Consider the following 20,956-nt stretch of genomic DNA (forward strand, 5'->3'; position numbering starts at 1 on the left):
TTGTAATGTTAAATAGAATAGCTTTCTCAACTAAAGAAAGAAGATGAATTACAAATAGATCTCAAAGGTTTGTTAATATTTAATTTTTTGCATCAGTGTATTTTTGTTGTTTTTTTTTTTTTTTTTAAATTGTGCTCAGTGTTTGGACAGTGCCTGAAAATTAATTAGTCAATTTCACCTTTGCATCTGGCATGTTTTGGTTTTAAATATATTTCTGTGGAACTTAACATGACTGCTCAGGAGTGTTTCAGATTTTAAATTTCAGATTTTAAGAGTCAACAAATACTGGAAGTACTTGAAAAAAATAATACTCTTTTTCTGAACCTGAATTTTGAACTAAGAGGGCTGAAAGTTTATTACCACTCTCAATGCAGAGTGTTAAAATGACAAAAAAGAATCATTATTTGTTTATTTATGTTATTTGGGCTTTGTGTAGGATGTGTAAAGGGTAGGAGTTTTGTAAACATACTTTTGCAACTAAGACTGTATTTCAGCAAAATGAGGAAGAGAAAGCAGTCTGAATTACATTTTTTTTTTCATTGTGTGTTTAATTGGCATTTTTAAAGCACTGATGTTACCTTGTTGGGTGTGGCTTTTCTCATCATCTGGTGTGTTACAGCAGTGGTGTGACTTTGAACTTTGCTGTGATGAATAATATGGTACATAGCAGTTTCATCCTGATGTATACATTAACATTTCAATATTACTTAACATTTCTTTGATGTTAGTTGCAAGCTTTCCTTTCTATCTACTGTCCTCCATCTGCTTCCTTGTTTTTACCTTTTTCTCCCTCCTTGTCTTACTTTTTAAGTTATCGTCCATAATGTCACATTGTGTTTTACTGTCACATACTGTTTCTTTGTGTCATGCCTCATGTATTTGGTGAAGAAAACTTCTCTAATTGGGCTTTTCATGGTCCTGGAGCTTGAGCAACCTCCTTGCTAGAGCCTGAGGTTGGTTGTCTTTACGATTATAAGCTGTTGGAGGAAGGAACAGACAGGAAAGGGGCTGCTAGTGAAGCACTAAACATTGTATGAAACCACAGACAGTGTATTCCCTCTTCTGCACTTTGGAGGTCAGCTCCTGCAGAAAGACTACATCATAGGAACTGTCAAGAATTTTATTCAGTAAATGGCTTTTTGGTCTTTCTGAATTAGGGTTGAAGGAATCCAAGACAAGCTGATGCTTCGTTCCCCCTAAAAATGTCTGCTTGCCTGCCTGCCTGTCTTAATAGGTAGACTTGATATCTGACATCTGCCTGTCTGGCAGGTGAAGAAAGAAGAGAGTGTGACCATCACAGAAGTGAAGGAAGGAAGATGGGGGGTAGGAATGAGCTAGGTTTGATCTTTGGAAGTTACTGTTGGATGGATCCCGTACTGTGAGTTGCTCTGGCTGTAACTACGCAGGAAGAGATGGTGGAATGGCGGCTGTAGCTGTCAGCAGTCACATGACCATATAGATAGGAGTTGTCAAATGTACATCACTTTCTGTAATGCTGTTGTCATTCACAACCAGCCACAGAACAAAAGCTACTGAGTTTTGCTCTTTTTCAATGTGCTGTTTTATTAAGAGGCAAGGCAGGGAGGATTTTAGAGATGACAGTGCAGTTAGCTGTTTGTGAGAAATGAGTTTTTTAGAATGCCCTTTGTAGGCAAAGAAGATTATTTCATAGTTCTTTTCATCTCTTTTCCACAGCAAGTTTATTTTCTATTGCATATTTACTGTTACTTTTTAATTTCTGAAGGGGCAGTGTACTCCAGTTGGGTTGAAAAACTCTGAAGGAGATATGTTTTTCTTGCATTTAACTTAAATATATTCTTTAGTCATAGTTATGATTCCATTTCTTTATGTTTCTGATCTATGTGTGTCTTGTGACCAATAGTAATATTTGACCCATAATAATTTTTTAAAGTGGGATGTACTTACCTGAATATTTTGTGTTGTTTTAAGACAGTTCCTCTACTGTATTTATTTTTTACTTTAACAAGTTGGTGTTTTTCTTTAAAAGTACTCAAAGCAAGTATGTGTCATTGACTAAAAACTTAGTTTTGCTGTTTCTTTAAAGAAACAGTGGATTGTTTAAAGAGTGCTTGCTTCAGAGACCCTATTACCGATCAATGCAAAGTCGGTGATACAGTATGTGAGGATACACTGCCCTCTTAGATCTTCTCCCCTCCCCCCAGTACTTAAAATTATTTTTTTCTGATAAGCACTCTGGCTGCTTATTTTCCTTTCTCTACTAATCTCTTGCATTTACTGTGTGTGTATTTTTTTGTTTTGGTACTGTTCAGTTTGTTTTCCCTTTTCTGTATGTTCTTTTGCTTTTTCTTTCAATCTGCTCTGTAGTGTAAGAACAAATTCAGCAACATTGCTTCTAAGCAGAAATGCTCTTTCCATGGCGCTGCTGCAGAATTAAACTCTAACACATTGAAGAGAGACCACTTTTTGGTACACTGATCACTTCTGAATAGGAACATTTCACTAACTTCTTTAATGCATTGGGTATCAGCTGTTGAAAATGTAGTATTCGATTTAAAAATGTCCTGAAACTTTAAGCCATCTGTTGATTATTTCTTAATTTAGTACATTATTTTGTCTTTTTGTGTGTGTGAGGTCAGAATCTCTTGCCTCATCTTACCAAGCAGGCTGGGAGTCTTTCCTATTGCTTGAGTGGAGATGCATTGTCTTATGTATGGATTTTGTTATGATTTGTTTATACTGTGTTTAACACATGAAAAAAACCCTGTCTTTAGAGGGCAATAGCTGTAGTTAGTGGTGTCTTTGGCCGTAAATGCTGTCTTTAGAGGAAAAGATGGTTAACCTTCTTGTGGGATTTTTTTTCTTTACGCTCCAGTAAGTGATCAGAAATATAAACCCAATTTTAAATTCCTTTTTTTGCATCTATGTTTTTCTCTTTCAGTGACCTGCGTTAAAGTATCTTCTATCTTAAAGAAATCAGGAGAATCATGACCTTGTTTCTTCTGTATTGTCAAAAAAGAAATGCAGAAGACTTCTGCCCTCAGTTTTTGTATCTGCTTATAGACATTGAAAATATTCCACCACAGTTGTTTTAAATGTGGTTAAATATTTTATAAATTTTTGTTTGCCAACTCCAAATTTATTTTTATGTATTCAGATATAATAATTATCATCTTGAATGTGTTTTATTTCTTAACTTCTCTAGACTAGCAAGGGCATAGGGAGAAGAGGAAGTAGTTACATGTGTCATAGAGGCAAAAGACAAAATGGGTTCCTTAAATCTCTTGTCTGTTTTAGACTGGATTTGGGAAGGTGCTAGGGTAGTTTAAACTCTTACTGTCTGCAGTGGGAGCTGAGTACTCTGCATCAAAAAGGGATTATTTTGTATATTTCCTTGGAAACTACACAGAACCATCCAGTAAGAGATTCTTGCAAATAAAGCTTTGTTTATGTTTTGAAAACAATGTGTACTGATTTAGCATTGTGGTTTAAAAGCTAAGGCACAGCTTTTCTATTATAATGGTATTGTTCTTTAGAGGCCTCATGTACTTAAGTATTCTTTTTCTTTTTCTCTATTGGAGAGATCACAATCCTGAAAGTTTCAGTTCCTAGCCTTTACCGGGGTGAAAAGTTCAAAATTTTAAAAGACAAAATTCTTACTGTTTTTGTTATGTATGTCTGTTTTGGCATCTTTTCCGGACAAGTTTTGAGGAAAAGGATAAGTAAATATAAGAGCTTAGTGCTATTTTGCAAGTGAGACAAAAGAATGGGGGCTTTGGTACAGTGGTTACTTTGAACATGCCACAACTTGCTATACACACCTGGGCCAGTGACTTAGTGCGCTTCAAGCAAGGAGAACACTCTGTAAGCATTTGGTACTTACCTGGTAGGATTGAGACTGTTCTGTTTCAGCTCCCCCATTTGTAAATGTGTGATACTTGCCTGGATAATTGGGATGCTGAGAAGACAAACCTGGACAGGCATCAGTACAGTTCACTGCTATTTGCTTCTCCCTTTTCTTTTTACATTACTTCTCGCTGTTGCCGTGCTTTTGAGAGGGCTGCATTGTCTGTATTTGTAAGCGTGGAAAATGATTAACGCTTAATTTTCTCAAATGTTTTATGTATTGCAAATTAACGAACAATCTCCAGAGTTAAGTCTATATTAAATATCATAAACACATTTGAATCATGTTTGAATGAAAATGCGATAGTATCTTTATTTGTGCATTATAGGAAGAAAAGGCTTCTCTCCTGCATCGTACTCAGGAAGAAAGGAGGAAACGAGAGGTAAAGTAGACTGTAAGCGTTTGCATGCACACTGGATTCTTTTGGCTTTTTTTTGCTAAGGTACCATTGACAGTCCAAAGTACTCCTGCAGTTTACTTAGTTCAGGAATATTTTGTTGCAGTTTACAAGTTCTATATAGTCTTCAGGTATACTAGAATTGACAAACTGTTTGACTGCTTTTAAGACGCTTCCCAGAAGTGATTTTAATCTCAAAAGAAGGTACTTAAACATGCACTGGGTGCAAAGGGAATTTTTCCCTTTTGTTTTGGTGCTCATTGAATCTAGTCTTTGTCAAGAAGACAGGTATTTGGCTAGTAACTGCCTTTTTTTTGCCATTTCTGTAATCTGTTACTATGGGTTGATCTCAGCAAACTGTCTTCTGCTCCTGGTTCTGCTATGGTTTCTTGAATGACCCTCAGTAATTGACTTACCCAGAGCGTGCATCCTCAGTTCTTTGGAGATGAAGTCAGAACAATGATACTTGAATGCATCCTACAGTGCATTGAAATCACCTGATAATTGAGGAGCAATGAGGAGCTGATGTGTGAGGCTTTAGGAGACCTTAATACAGGTTTATAATGGAAGCTTACTGCCATGGATTATTCATTCTGGAATGATGCAAAGGAGGAATAGGCATTGAAAGGAAAAACCACTAGCTTTAAACATTAATAGACGTGGCAATATCAAAATAAAATTTAGTAGTATGGAATTAAAGTGAATATGTTCATTTTGTTGGATTTTTTCCCCTCCTCCTGATATGAGCTGAAAAAAATTTGGTCTTAAAAATGATTTAACAAGTATAACTGCATAGGTTTTGTGCTGATTAAGAAAACAGCTGTTTGGCGCTTAAAGGTGTTTTTGACCCTTGCTAGATTAAACACAATTTATGCAGTGGCACCTCTCTTTCTGAGAATAGTTACTGCTTTTTTTCCTTTCCAACCTGGGTGTATAGTTATGGACCAAGTTTAAGTATGAAGTTACTAGGGTTTTGCTAGTTAGTTCAGAATGCTGTGTTGCGCATCAAATTTATGATCAGTGAGTCCTTACCAATATATGCAAAAGTACATTTTTGTGCTTCATAAACTTTTTGCCCTATATTGAAATAACCCATTCAGTTGCTTAATTCTGCCTGCTGCTAAGCTGATGCAGTGTCATGTGCTCATAGTTGTATATGTGCATACATACACACAATGGTTTTCTGTGGCATGTATCAGATTCTTACAAAATGAACGGCTCCTCTGAGAATAAAATCAGTTATGGCTTTTAAAAAAATGCCTGTAGCAGAATCTTAGCAATGACTTCAGACTTAAAACCTTTGCAATTGTGGGTCACTAATTGACAATTATGTATTCTAGAATAAAACCTGTACCTAGAGAAAAAGAGAATGTATCTACTTTTTAGTCGAGCATTACATTATGATTATGGAGAGATAGTGCCTCTCTGTAATTGAAACTCTCTCCTGTTTGCCCCCATACTTTGCACTTTTACTGTTAGATAACTTTGAAGAGAAGAATATCCTTTGGCTTATCAAAATTTTGATTTTGGTCCGTGCTTTAGAGATAATTGGAGTCTTTCAAGTGTATGCTTATTCAGAGAAATTGCTTTAGGAACTGGGATTTCCGAGAAAAAATAAAATAGGCATTGGACAGCAGTTTCATCTGGTGTTTCTCAGATCAGTTCAGGTTGTTTTTAAGTTGCATGTCTTTATGGATAGTAAGTCGGAAATCAAGGTTTTGCAGGTAGAAAGTTTATGTGAACTTTCCCAAATGTATTTTATTGAAATCTAGAAAAATGTTTTGGTGTTTTGTTTGGTGTTTGGTAGCCCTTAGAATTATGGGCTCATTCTAGTCCATGGATTGGTCAGGATAAAATGTCTTTTCTTAAAGAGGCTTCTCTGATTTTTGCTCTTTGTACTTCCTCAACCACTGGTTTGTAGCTCTAAGTTCATGAGCAACTATTTTACTTCCCCCTTTCATCCCCTAAAAAACTATATGGACATTGTTAGAAACCTAATTACAGTAGCCACTTCCTTTAGGTATTTATTATGATGGGGTATGCTGGGGGTGTTGTCAAGGAACTTACTGACTGCACTTTCTGTATTGCCTTAAGCAGGCTGGGTTTCAGTTCCTCAGAAACTGATACATTGTAAAGGGATGATTTTAATTACTCCTCCTAGGTACTGAGGAAGAAATCTTAAAATTACTCACTTAATATGTCTTGTTTGAAGGAGAAAGCAATAATGTTTATTAATTTTTGTACTGTGCTCCTGAGCTTAAAGCATTTAGCCTCATTTTCCTTTTGACAGCAGTATTGTTTCCAAATAACTGATGGGGTTTTTTTGCAGCTTCCCCCTCCCCCAATCTAAACTGCACCAGCCTCATAATACTGATGTATTATTTGAATGGAAACAAATAAGCAAGGCTTCAATGTTAGCTGACATATGCAGAAAGAGAAATGGTGTAATTGAGTTTGATGAATTCTTCAACATTTTAGTATTAAGACTTTGTCTAATGAAATACAGAAGTGTTTATTTTGTTTTACATAGTATTATATACTTGTTGAGTATTAAAAATTATTTTGCGGTATCTTAATGGTAAATCTACACTTAAAAACATAAAAAGCTTTCTCCCTGACGTATGTGTATTGGATGCAAACCTTCAAAGATTTTATTTTACTAACAATTAGTGCTTAATTTTAATTTAAAAAAAAATCCTTTTGAATACAAATATATTTGTTAAAATGGTAGAAATTAGAGTCAGTTCCACAATGCTGATTTCAGTTTTCTCGCTTTGATTTACAGGAAGAGAGGCGGAGGCTGAAAAATGCAATAATAATCCAGTCATTTGTAAGAGGGTACAGAGACAGAAAACATCAAGTAAGTACTTTTTTATTTAGGTAGATGTAAAATAGTTTTGCTGAAAATGAGACTTTCTAGTAAAGAATAATTCCATTGGTAAATCTTCATCTTTTTGAGTATTGTGTGCCCACAAAGTGGAAGTTTTCTCCCTTTTGATGTTTTCATTTGAACCTCAATATTTTAGTAGATGGACATTTATTCTGCAAAGCATGTGTGTGACACTGGACTTCAGTGGGATTACACAATGTTTTTTTGAGCTGATAATGCAAATGAAAACAACTGGATATCATCAGTTTTCACACGCCAGTGGAGCTTTTTTCCCCCAATATGGCTAAGGTGGTAGTTTGAGTCAAAAAGATGCTCTTTCTAAGCTGCTGTTCGGTAGATTATTCTAAGAGTTGTATCTGTTTAAACTTGCTAATATTTATTGAGTGAACTAGATGAAAATGCGTGATGTGATATTCTTTACTTGAAAAGCAACAAATTTATTGCAATGTGTACTTTCTGAATTATAGAAAGCAGTTATGGCTTTAACTATGATATCGTCTGTATGTTTTAATCTCTTCACAAAAATATGTTGTATCCATTCTACTACTTTGTATCCATTTTGGATGCAAAGCTGAAATGAAGTTTTAAAAATGTTGCATCTCTGTTTTAAATCATGACCATTATTGATATATTGATGCATGTCTTATTTTTAAGTACTCTATCCAAAGAAGTGAATTTGATCGCTGTGCTAATTTGGCCCAATCTGGAGGAACCTTTTCCACTGCTAATGGAGCCAATTTGACTCTTTTAGTTCGTCAGTTACTCTTTTTCTATAGACAGAATGAGGATTCTAAGCGTTTGGTGAGTACTGTTACATGCTTTGATCTGTAGGACTTATGTCGTGCGCTTTTAAAGTACTTTCACTTAAAAGATTTTGAAGGAATGCAAAAAAGTCTTTGGCCACTTTAGTAACTTCATTTAAGAATTCTGGCTTTTGCTGACGTGTACTCTGCTGTTTTTCATTTAGTCAGAATAAGTTAAGAGTTAGATTTCATATGTATACGCACACACAGAATCTGTGAAAGAAAGCTTTGAAAAATCCTGTTTGTATTATTATTTTATCAAAATTAATATACTTCTATTAGATTTTAATTTTTAAATAATATTTTCCACTTAGCTCTCTGGTCATTCCAAGGGTGTTTGGGTTGTTGTTTTTTTTTGTCTGGGTGTTGTTCCCATCCCCTGTTGTGTCGTCCGCCCCCCGCTCCCCCCGGTCAGTAATGCTGGCATATCAGTTACAAAGTCACTGCAAATTTCCCAAACAAATGAGTACGTATGATTCATAGCTAGTATTAATAATGGACATTAAAGAAATATGGCTATTTAAAACCAAAAAACGTAACAGATAAATTTGTTGCAAGAGTGAAGTTATTTGTGAGTAATTAAGTCTTAACATTGAAAATTTAGTACTAGCAGTCATGTATTTTATGTTGTATAACAGTTTTTTTTTCTCGGCTGAACAGAATTGTCTTCGTTTATGTTTTGCAAGTCCTCCAAAGTTCTCCAAAACAGGATTGAAATATTACTCTCTGTGTTGTAATAAATAATATAACTTGTTGTTATAAACAGTAAACTTGTGCGGATCTTTTCCCAGGTATGGATGTGTCAGAATTTAATTAAACATAGTTCTCAGTTTGTTAAGCAATTGGATGGTCCAGACAGACTCACTTGCTTATTCCAAATAAAGAGACTGTTGGGGCTGTGTTGCAGGTAAATTCTTTTTTCTATGTGCTACTATCTAAAACAGGGTCAGAGATTATGTTGGGCACTTGTTGGCTTCTTTTTGGAGAGGCAAAGTATTAAATATAAATTTATTTTATGGGGAGGACTTTTTATGTTAAGTATGTGTATAGGCCATGGTGTAGGATACTGCTGTAAGACAATGGAATGTTCTTAAACTTCATTTACTTTCAAGTTCAACATGTACTTAAGGGATGCACTGCCTAGGAGCAGGCTTAAGTATGTTCCTACTGCATATAGCAATATTTGTGGAAAATAGACTTTTTTTTGGGAGCCAATAGTAATTAGAAGATGTTATCTGAGTTAAGACTAATGTTCCAAGGATATGGTTTGGATATGTTTTGTTTTAAAACTAGTATTCTATAAGAGGCTTTTCCTCACACTTTATTTTGGATTTAAGGCATGTTAATCAGTTGTATTACTGGCTTCAGTGGTACATTTATTATTTGTAGCGGGAGGATCACAGGAAGGTAAATCTGTCAAGATGACTTGAATATCTGGCAGCTAAAGCATAGTTTTAGAAGACAATGTATTTGCTTTTACCAATAATAGGAACTGGTTATACTTTTCAGAGCCTTAAAACAGGTTTCTTTTCCTTTTAGTGTTGATACTTCTTTAAAAAATTGTTTCATTCAAGTCACTGAACCTTGTGTTCTTACAGTTGTGTATAGTGTGTGTATAATAAACACCAGATACTAAAGGAGACTTGAGTATTGGGCTTCAAAGGAACACAGCTGTGATGTCCCTGGATTAAACTGTACATTTTTGCTACAGTTGAAATTGTGGTTTCGTAAATGCAGCTCTGTTAGTATTCCCACTGTCCCTTCCTGACTGGTTGATTTGGGGAGAAAAATGCAATGGAAGAGGTATCCCTGCCTACACATACAGGGAAAATGGAGGAAGAAGCTGCTCTTAACTTCACCTTGCAGCATGATAATGCGTGTCTGTATTTGCTTTCTTGAGCTACTTTAATTTTCTGCAAAAGCTCAGAAAGTGTGCAGTGGGACAGTTAGCCAGAAATGTTGTTTCCCTGGGATAAGTTCAGATGCATGAGGAGCTGTAGCTTTTGATCCTGTGGAAAAAAAGTGACCATGTAATATCATAGCAAAAAAAAGTAGTTTGATCGCAGCTGCAAAAAAGGTCTTGTTGTCAGAGTATCTTTTTTTCTGTTTAGTGAAATGTCTTAGCTATGGTGTCAAAGTAATTTTTGCTGTTAGGTCCCATTTTTCAGAATGGCTGAAAAAGAAAGCATAGTTAGGACAGGTATGCCTAGATACCTCTCATACTAACAAATCCTTTTAATTCTAAACAGGCTCTTAATATTCACCATTTCTGTGGTTACTGGTAGCTGTTTCATAAGCAACTTGCTAAAAAGACAGGATGGTTGTACATTTTCAATATTTCAGTCTGTAATTAAAGACATATTGTTTTAGTTACACATACGACATTCCCCAGTGTTTGTTCCCAGCTTGTATTGCTCTGGGGCTTTCATGGCTTCATTTTTAATATGGGTAGTAATACATGTTGGAAAAACATGTATTACTCTCTGCTTCTCATCCAGTTTGGGCAGTAGACCTCCCAACTTTGAAGTCACTGAAAGCTGGAATTTAATAGGATTTAAAGAGGCAGTGCTATAATATTCATAGAAACCCTAAAATGAGGAATTATTATTATAAAGGTGTCTACAAAAAGATGTAGATAAACTACTGAGAACACTTGGCAACCAAGTAGAAATAAGTTACTTTAAAGTGAATGTGAAAGGTTTTTTGTAGCTCTATTTTTAAGTCAGTGTACATATGTCTGTGGTGAAGGAAGAGAAATATCTTGTTAAATAATTTTTATTTCATTTCATTTATAGGCTATTGCAAAATTGCAATGATGACAGTCTGAATGTTGCACTTCCTATGAGAATGCTTGAGGTATTTTCATCTGAGAATACGTATTTGCCTGTTTTACAAGATGTCAGCTATGTGACATCATTAATTGAACAAATTTTGCACTACATGATTCAAAAAGGTGAGTAGCTAGGAATTAGAAGTTCTGGGAAATACGCAAAAATTAAACAGAATGTGTAATACCTGAGGACCATGTTGTTTAATGACATTTTAACCTTTACCATAGACACAATGAATTAAGTGCTGCACACATTAACATAGCCATTAGATGGATATTTTGTTTGAATGAGATCACTGCCTGAGAAATTACTGTTTGATTTCTTTGGAAATTCTGGTTATAAATTGAATATTCTACCAAATTACTTATACAGAGTTTTACCACAGATTTTGGGAGTAGGTGGGTATTACCTAACAAAAGTTTTATTCCAGTAGCTGTTCACACACACAAACACATATACACATGTGCCCGTGCACACCCGCATGCACACTGTGGCAGATCTAAGCTTTAGTTGTGTAAATGTTGGGCATTGTGTTGCATTACTGTTCTCTAAAACTGCTAATATTAATTATTATTGTCAGTTGGCATTACCTTTTCATCCTGCTAACATAAGACACCTTAGCAAAGCGATGGTGACCTAGCTTTTGTTTCCCTTGTACCATCATCATCAAAACTGTTTGCTGAACTGCAGTTACACCTGTGCAAACATACTGAAAGTTAATGAATTGTGTAGTTATCACCAAAATTACGTTTTGCCTCAAAGAAACTATATTACTCTGCGAATGTGGGGGGAAAAAATAAAAATTTGGATTTCTGATACCATAGTTTGAGGTTGCAAGACTTGTGGATGAGGAGAACAGCCAAAAACTTCATGAAATAAACATCTTGGATCCAACTTCATTGATATAAAACACAAAAAGAGCATCTTCCAATTTGTTAGGTAATTGTTGGAATAATTCTATGCAAGTCTTAAAAGTACATTCAGTGGACTCGGCTGTTTTACCCCGTTACTAAGGATTTGGTTTTAACTGCTACAAGTTGACAGCACTATGAGAAAAAAAACCCCACCCTCTTATTCTAGTGCATTTATTTTACTCGCACCAGCATAGCTAAAACTACAGATGTATTCGTGTTTGTCTCATTGCTTTGTGTGTAGTAAATATATCTTCCAAAATACTCACATTTGCTCGGATAGTATAATATTCAGTCCTCGCAACTGATATATGAAACTTTATCACAATGTTAGATCATACATTTTAGTAAAAATACTCAGCTTTCTGATCACTTATAATGAAACCAAAAAGAAGCGTTTGTGTGTACCTACAAATGTTCTGTTTCCTAATCATTTGTGATAGTTAATTTGTAAAGAATCTGTAATCAGATTTTATTAGTATATGCTTTTGTATTTGTCTTCTGTGTGTGTCTTGTCAGCATTGCTAAGTTACTCCTTTATTGGGACTTCCACTTGTTGCATTGCATGTCAAGTTAGGTAGTTCCCAACAAAGGGTCTTAGGCTGGACCACTCGATGATGTGACATTATTTATGCATTTATAGTGGTTCCAGTAGTTGTGGAACTTCCGTCTTAGTTTAGGAGTTCACTGAGCAAGAGGAATTTTTAAGAAGAATGAAATAATATGATTCCATTTGTACTTTAATGAGACAAAACTAGGTTACCCTCTACACATCTGTGATTTGGGTGGTAATGCATTTTATTACTGAGAGATCCCTGTTTTGGAAATCTTAATTGTATCCTTAAGCTTGCTAAGACAGGGTGCTTATAGAATTGAGATACTCTGCCAACAGGACTCTTACCTGTATGATGCAGTCACGTTTTGGTGTAGAGGGGAGAATTCATAGTTTCTGAATGGGTGGAAGGACAGCTGTCACAAACATGACTAGAGTCACTCAGAGGAGAAGAGAACATCTTTTTTATAGGTCATAGTTTTTAAAAACCCCAAATTATTCACTTCAGCAGCAGGAGTGATTGGTCTCTGAAAATCAGACTGACTCTGAATGCAGTTATCAATTTGTGATTTTTATAAAGCGATGTTTTCAGAGAGGTTGCTAGTATATTCTGTTATGTGAATGTGACTTGGGCTATTGTAAAATGGCTTCCAAAGTAAAGCTTCATGCAATTAATTGTGAATTATAAGTTGTTTTATACAGAAAAGGAGTAATACTGTATTTAAAAAGTGATATTTTTTGTTTGCAGGCTACTACAAATCGCTTTATTTGTTAATTAACAATAAGCTTCCCTCGAGTATTGAGTATTCTGATGTTTCTCGAGTCCCTATTGCAAAAATACTTCTGGAGAATGTTCTGAAGCCGTTGCACTTTACATATAGCTCCTGTCCAGAAGGTGCAAGGTAAATAAAGATAATACTAGGTGTTTGTATGCTCACTTGTTACTGTCAGAGGTGTGCAGTTTGCTGTTGAGTGTCTAGCTGTTCTTTCAGTGCATTTTGTTGATTTATTTGCAATAGTAATGATTTTACTGGTAATGCTGTACATTGATGAAACAGTGTAGTTTTAGGTGCGTTTAAGAAAAAAGCCGTAGCATACTGAAGACTAAAATAAACAGAGCACAGCGAATAGCAGTTACTAGAATACATAGAAACATAGGTGTGGAAAAAGTTAGGTGAGAGCAGAAATGCAGCTAAGGGCAGATGAAGACTTAAAAAGTTAAACTTCTTGACAGAGGAGCTGAGGTTTATGGAGCGAAATAACTAAGTCATAGCTTAGGAGCAGAAAGAGTCAGGTATGTAGAAAGATGGAACAAAAATCACTCTGGTTCTATCACATGTTTTGTGTTAAAGTAGTATTTAGGGGGTAAAAAAGACTTAATTGTTCTTTTTTAATGTATTTTTTTATTTCAAGATTATAAACAATGACTTTAACTTCAGAATAGTTTTCTGTAAGTTCAGGAAAAGTTTAAAGGGTAAAATTACATGTAAGATCACCAGGAAAAGGGTGTGGTATAAGAAGTTTATTTTTGAGAAATCTGAGAAATTTGGTTTATTAGCACAGGATTAATGGAGTGCATCTTTGCAGCCATCTTGATGGACATGTTCAAACTTGCAAATTGATCTGTTATTCCATGGATATAACTGTGGGAAATTTTGCCTATATTTTCTATAAAGACAATTTTTCTTCATTTCAGGCAGCAGGTTTTTGCAGCCTTCACAGAGGAGTTTCTGGCAGCACCTTTTACAGATCAGATATTCCATTTCATCATTCCAGCGCTTGCTGATGTGCAGACCATTTTCCCTTACGAACTCTTTCTGAATGCACTATTATTAGCAGAAAGTGGATGTTTGAGAAGAAGTGATCAAGCCCCGTGGCTTTTTTACTTTGTGTTAACAGTTGGAGAAACATATTTGGGTGAGAAAGCTGAATGGCCATTTCACTGTTTTTTCATGTTTCAGTTAGTATTTTATGTGTTTCTACAACATGGTTCATTGCCAAGCAAAAAGGACAGTTTGTGGATTAAAGTGTTGGAGAGAGCTATTTTTTTAGCTATTCTTGCCCTTTTCAGTAAAAAATACACTTAATTTGGGAAGATCTGGCATAATGTGTTTTGGTCAGGTATTTCTGGTAAAATATATTTTCTATTACAGTGCGATCTGGCTAATGACTTTTTCTTTTTTTTTCAATATACATGCTATAGGGTCCCTTTCAGAGGAAGGACTTCTTGTCTATTTGAGGGTACTCCAAACTTTTCTCTCTCAGCTGCCTGTGTCTAGTGCTGGTACGAATTGTCAAGATGCAAATAGTGATTCTGAAGATGAGGATGAAGAGATCAGTAAAATGACATCTACAGCAGTAAGCAGTACAGAATTTCTTTGAATGAGTTTGTATTATAGCAGCAGCAAATAGAGGCAAAAAGATGATCATCATAAGTCCAGTATTTTTCTAACTAAGTGCAGAAGGGAGCATGTTTATTTTTTAAAAATACAGGGCTGCTCACTGTAAACAAACAGAACTGGTTGTTTACGTTAAAACCAAAACTCTTACTATAATAACAAATCTTAAAGTATGGGCAGGTATTGGGTTTGCTGAAGAGCAGAGCTTTTATTTAACAAAAAATATTTAAACTTCTTTAAATTTGTATTTTACAGAGACTGTATTACTCGCTATATTCTTTTAAGTTCACGATGATGCTAAGATATCATGAGATGTTCCAGACTGATCTTCCAACTTAGTATTTTATTTTTTTTCCTCTCATGGAAATATTAGAAGTTCAACTACAGTCTTTACCATGTAGAATTAGCTCTGCATTTAAATGCATCCACTACCTTGAAAGCCTTCAAAGGGAGAACACCCACTTTCTATAATGATGTATAGAGACTGTATTATAAATAGAACTTTTTGCTGTAGTTTAAACTACCACCAGTACAATGAATCTGTGCTGACTTTAACCTCCTAACACTCTGCTTGAGGCTTTGAACAACCAAAGTTGGAGAGATGTAAATTCAACAGTTTCTTACTGGCCTTTATATAGTCTCTCAAAAGGCACTACTGTTCAAAGGATTTAGGCAGTGTGCCGTCTTTCCTTGTGGAATATGTGAAATGTCACCATATAAAAAAGTCTCATAGACTATTTTGCCTCTCCACACTGTGCTGGGATTTCTGGATTTCAGTCTCTCAGGCATTCTAAGACATACTGCTATTTTCTTGCCTATGTCTTGGAAGCAAAAGTATACCAGCTCTTCTAAGAAATACTGTTCCTATAAAGCATGCTTGTATAACACCTTACATGAAACGTATTTCTGAAAGACGCAGCATTTTTAAGACTTCGATATTGAGAGTAATCTCTTATAAAGAGCTGTACTGCTGGAGAATACATGCAACTTTTTTTCACTTGTACATTTTTAGATGCAGTGTGTTACCGTTACCCCCAAAATCTTTACCAAGATAGTGCGAATAAAATACTTAATTTGTCAGACACACACATGCTGTATGTGATGTAAATATTGGCAGATTCTGCTTGTGGCTTAGAGATGTTGGTGATGTTCAAGATGTGATTAGGTGAAAAAAAACCCGCATAAATATCTGTTCACACGTAACTTACAGTGATTTTTAGATCAGAGAAAATCTTCTCTGATGAGGCTTTAATGCATAATACTATATATTGCAATGTTGGTTTCTCTTGTGAGATTTTATGTATTCCATATTGCCATGCATGCCTGTCTTAGAAAGAAGAAAAAAAGAGGGTGGGTGGGGAACCCCTCTTTCTTAAAAATTCGTAACTGGATAACTTGTATCCTTCAGTGATCCAGACTGCTTTGCTCAGTTGAGGGCAAGAAAAAGAGAGGAGATAAGGAAAAGGAAAGGCTGAGCTCCACTCAGAGAAAGCATTCTTCATTGTACACTTCTGTACTACCCAAATGTGTATTAGACACACTGAAGTTTTTTGTTGTTTGTTAACCCATGGATTATGAATGTGAAAATACTGTTTAAAAATGAACTTAACAGTAGACATCCAATTCTGGATTTTGTGTCCTGTGCTGGCTGATGTCAGTGGGGAAGAGATGACTATTTGCATATCTTATGCCAGTAAATGATCTTGCCTTATTGTATGCAAGTGTTGCAGTACATCATTACGTTAAAGGGAGTCTTTCCCACTGGTCCAGGTGAAAAGACCGGTACCACAACCCATTGGTTGCCTCCCTAGGGATTTAAGTTGGCTCTTGGGTCTGATATTTGTAAGAATAGTACTGGGATATACATACGTGCTTGAGTGTGCTTGATCATTAAAAAAAACTTCTAGCAAATTTTTCTTTGTGTTTGTAGGGTGATGGGAGAATATCAGTTCAGTACATAACTGAGGAGTGTCTAAAGAAATTGGATACAAAGCAGCAGACAAACACTCTACTGAATATGGTTTGGAGAGATTCAGCTAGCGAAGAGGTCTTTACCCTGATGGCATCAATCTGCCACACACTAATGGTACAACATCGGATGATGGTGCCAAAAGTCAGGCAAGTATAAATAATTGTGATGTTGAACTGCAGTACGTGTAAAATTTGTTTTATTAGCTAGACTTGTTTTAAATACCCTGTGGGTTTTTTTCCCCTGTGTTTTCCTTCTGTGATCAGCTAAAATAAATAAGAATTTCAGAATTTAAATAATAAATCCAGGCAAACCAAAGAGTAGATTCTTTCTTATTTTAATTCTTGTTAATTATGCTCTCTCTGGAGTAATCATAGAGTCCAAAAACATAAGCTCTTGGTTTGTTTAGTGAGTTGCAAATAAGTTAGTATTGTATCACCACATTTGAGGACTGTGGAGCAGGTAGTGTTTGTAACCAGAAAATGGCACACAAATAGGGATTGCAAAGATGCTTGAAAGGAGTTTGTCTGTTCCCTTGCTTAGAGGTAGTGAAGTGTCATTTTAGCAGAAGTTTGTCTAGCTTGTTTTTAAAAATTTTAATGATACGGATTCCACAGTCTCTGTAGCTAGCTCAGCACTGAAACCAACTTGTTCTCTACCCTCTTTAATTTATAGCCATTGCTACAAATTAAAACGATTCCTAACTATTGAAGATCACTGTTGTTTGGGAAGGGCTTTGGCACCTGAGGTGGAGATAAAAGACTTGTTCATTTGTATGCATTCTTTTACAATGGTTGCAAACCACAAATGTCAGTAACAATTGAAGAAGATTTTTGACCTTTTTATTATCAGAGCCATAAATATTAACACTGTTCTGGTGTAAGTAGTTTTGAATAAGTATGTAGTTGCCGGTAGTAAAGTAAGTATTTAGAGAATGTTGTAAACATAATCAATTTAAACTGCATTGTAAACAGTGATACAGAAAACTAATTAGGTGGTATCTTAGCCCAATGGTGTTTATAGCTGTTAGAGGAAGTAAGATGTCAGTGAAACTGTGATTGCTCGATTAGGGTAATTAGTTCTTTGTAGACTAATTGCATTAGAGCAGGATGTGAGACCTGAAGATCATAGCAGCAGTTGAATTAGTATGCCTGCTTTATTGTTGCAAGTAGTACATTGCCTTGGATAGTAATTACTGAGTTTAAATGCATCACTGCTTTGACTTGAAGTTTGCTGGTTAGCTGTGTGGAAAAAGGTGTTTAATGAATAAAGAAGTCCCACAGAACTTCAGTTGTATGAGTATGGCATCTATTTCCTCTGAGACACCATATTGGGTCTTTGTAATTATTTGTAATAAAAAGCTAGTTACACATTGGATAAATTCAAGAGTTATGAAATCTCTACTCAAAATCTTATAAGGGAAAGCAATTTACAAATTGTAACTTTTGAATAGCTCCAAAATAATTGAATGCATCAATTTTAGAAAAAAAGTAGTACAGATACTTACATTTTTGTCAGTAATACCAATGGAATTACTTTCATGGTCAAAATGAAGTTAATTCATACAGGTATTTGGTAAATTAAAGCAGACATTGAATTACTAGTTCTGACTTCCAGGCCAATCATAAGTGTTGAGTTTGGCAGGCATCATCATGTCAGGAGGTGCCAATCTTTTGTCCTATCCTCAATCCATTTTAGACCTGGCCTAAGTTACCAAGCAGCTGTTCTAAATGTTATTTTTGAGTCTTTTTCAAAGGACATTTGGTGCTTGTTTTAAAGGTAGTAACGTTGTGTCATTTTAAAAGACAATTAAAAGATTTTTCATGATTGATTTCCACTTTTTTTGATTACCTGGTGATTTTTTTTTTATTGCCCAAATGATTTTGTGAAATTCAATGATAGACGTTTGAAAAATGCTTGTTTTGAAACTAACTTAAATGACTTAGACACACTTTCCTTTGTAATATTCTGTAATTAAACTATGTAGAAATAGTTAAGCAGAAATAATTAATTTAAAATTATTTTTGGTGTATTCTAAGAGCTCAAAAATGCTCTTTTCTGATTGGAAACATACTGGGTCAAGTGGTTTGAAAGATAGAGAAAGATGTTACAAAGGCTTTGCTTATTTAACAGCATTTACAACTGTAATAGAAAATAATGATAATTAAAACCATAGACTGCAAATCTGCAAAGTGGTATGATAAATAAAGACTAATAATTGAAAATAGCTTTTCAAGAACTGTAAAGAAAATTAGGCAACAGTTAACACAGACTTTGGAAGGGAGGAAATGACAAATGTCTCTGTATTGCTTTAATAGTTCTAAGGCTTTTTTCCTTCTTGAAAAAAGAAACTTGTAGCATAGACTTATGGCACTCCATTAAAGCTGAATGCATTTTCCTCTTGTGACTTCTCAGTACATCTTTGATTTGACCAGTGCTGATCTTGTATAGTTGCTGCATTAGCTCAGTAGTTTCTTTGGTTTTGCAACAGAGACCAAGAAAGAATAGAACAAGATGCCCAAAACTGCAGTGTAGTTCTGAATGGAAGGAGCACGCCTGTAAAGTTTCATTCTGATTTTCCACAGAGGGTGGTGGGATCCAGAGATGGATTACTGGAAAAGCACATTATTTTGGGTTAGTTGTTAGGAATTTTGATAAAATCTGAATGAGTTCTGGAAGGATCCAGTCAAGCTCAATTGAAGAAAAAGGCTCAAGACGGGAAAAACCTAGCTATAGCTAGTGTTCAGTAAGCCAGATTAGAGGTATAGGATAAGATCCTGATTGTAATGAAGTCATTGGGAATTGTACTTGTTTTCAGAGGGGCAGGGCTTTCATCTTTTCACTGTAAAGTTAACATGTATTATCAAATACAGTTACTACAAAGAAAAAAAAAAAAAGAACCTGAGTCTTGGAGTGTAGTTCTCATTATAAAGAGATTTGCAAGACTTATTCATCAAAATAACTAGTAAATTCCTTTTCTGCAAAATGTTTAGGGGCATAATTTAATACCATAGACCTCAGATCATCACTGTGGCTTGATACTAAATAGTGGTGGAAACTGTGCTTGTACTGGCAGTTGCTGTCAGCTGTCTGATCAGTGCCCCAGAGTGATTGCTCATTTTGGTTTAGCAGTTTCATAGTGGCCATATATTGCTACTGTTTAATTAACATAACATTGCTAATCTTAATTTGCAGTTGAAAATTGTTTGGAAAATTGACATTACCATGTAATATGAGCAGCTTGTCTTCATACATGTGTTGAAGATACTTGTTTTACATGAAGCAATTTTAATAATTCTTCAAGGATGTTCTTAACACCATTGCGTTGTTCTTAAAACCAGAATCATTGTATATGAAGCTTTTAGTCTTTTTGCTGGTTTATTGGTTGGTTTGGTGGCTTTTTTTAAGGTTTGCTTTACATTCTTGGTCCAATACAAAGGCAGGCAGAACCATAAAGCAGCCTAAAGAATGGTATACTTCATTTAACGATGGCTTTGCATGCTGTCTGGTACCTGTGACACCTTGCAGTTCTGAGGTGTCAAAATCTGCTGCCCTGGCAGCGGTGACCTTTCACAGACTGTATGAGCTCCTCTCATTCTAGTGTATTCTCTTCATTAACTTAAATGGTCTCAGTGGGAAACTGGGCCCAATTTATGACCTAGACTGAAAATCTTGCCTTTAACTAATTAACTTGTAGTGGTGCCTCAGCTAAATTAAGCTTAATGGGTCATTTAATCTGTCCCATTGCGCAGGAGGAATTTGACACTTTTTTTTTTAAACCAGAGGTGCACAAAATACTATTCTGGCAAGTACACATAAATCATGTGGCCTTTGTGGACAATTAGATACCTAGGGAGAGAAACAAGGCTCTAAATAAATGATCGTTATGTACTTACTTTTGGGAGCAGATAAGTTAATTTGGTATGATTAAAATAGGTATTTAACAGAAATCACTGGAGTGAATTTAACTCCATCATTGCCTGTGGCTGAGATAGTGTTCATTTTTCTACTTGAAAGGAACTTACCCTTTCTGGTAGAGAAATGGTTTTTCTCCCAGACTAGAGTGCTAAATCTGAATACTGAACTTTACAGAAAATCTATCAATGAATCCATTATATAAAACCGTGTATAGTGATCTCATAATAAAGATGTTGGTGGTATGCACTGGTATTTTCAACAAAATGTAGAACCATCAGCTGGGAAAGGTAAAAAGCCAGGGTTTAAACTTTAGCCAGTTGGTTTGTTTTTAGAATAATACAGATATTGAAAGTGAAACCCCTGAGTCAGATTATAAAAAATTTACATAAGAGGAAATAA

At 35.3% G+C, this 20,956-nt stretch overlaps 1 protein-coding gene across 5 annotated transcripts in view; it reads left to right on the forward strand.

Annotated features, from left to right (window-relative positions):
- Positions 1-20,956, forward strand: part of UBE3C (ubiquitin protein ligase E3C) — a 77,768-nt gene that overhangs the window by 6,978 nt on the left and 49,834 nt on the right. For all 5 annotated transcript variants that reach the window (XR_013927882.1, XR_013927883.1, XM_080385833.1 and 2 more), the window contains 9 exons: positions 4,215-4,268; positions 7,069-7,143; positions 7,828-7,974; positions 8,768-8,883; positions 10,772-10,929; positions 13,020-13,173; positions 13,968-14,188; positions 14,475-14,629; positions 16,601-16,788. Coding sequence is in view for 3 of the 5 variants with exons in the window: in XM_080385833.1 (XP_080241959.1) it covers positions 4,215-4,268; positions 7,069-7,143; positions 7,828-7,974; positions 8,768-8,883; positions 10,772-10,929; positions 13,020-13,173; positions 13,968-14,188; positions 14,475-14,629; positions 16,601-16,788 (1,268 nt within the window). In the remaining 2 variants the exon portion in view is untranslated. The remainder of the gene's footprint in view (positions 1-4,214; positions 4,269-7,068; positions 7,144-7,827; positions 7,975-8,767; positions 8,884-10,771; positions 10,930-13,019; positions 13,174-13,967; positions 14,189-14,474; positions 14,630-16,600; positions 16,789-20,956) is intronic.

Source organism: Falco punctatus (assembly GCF_963210335.1).
Source record: "Falco punctatus genome assembly, chromosome: 4".
NCBI lineage: Eukaryota > Metazoa > Chordata > Aves > Falconiformes > Falconidae > Falco > Falco punctatus.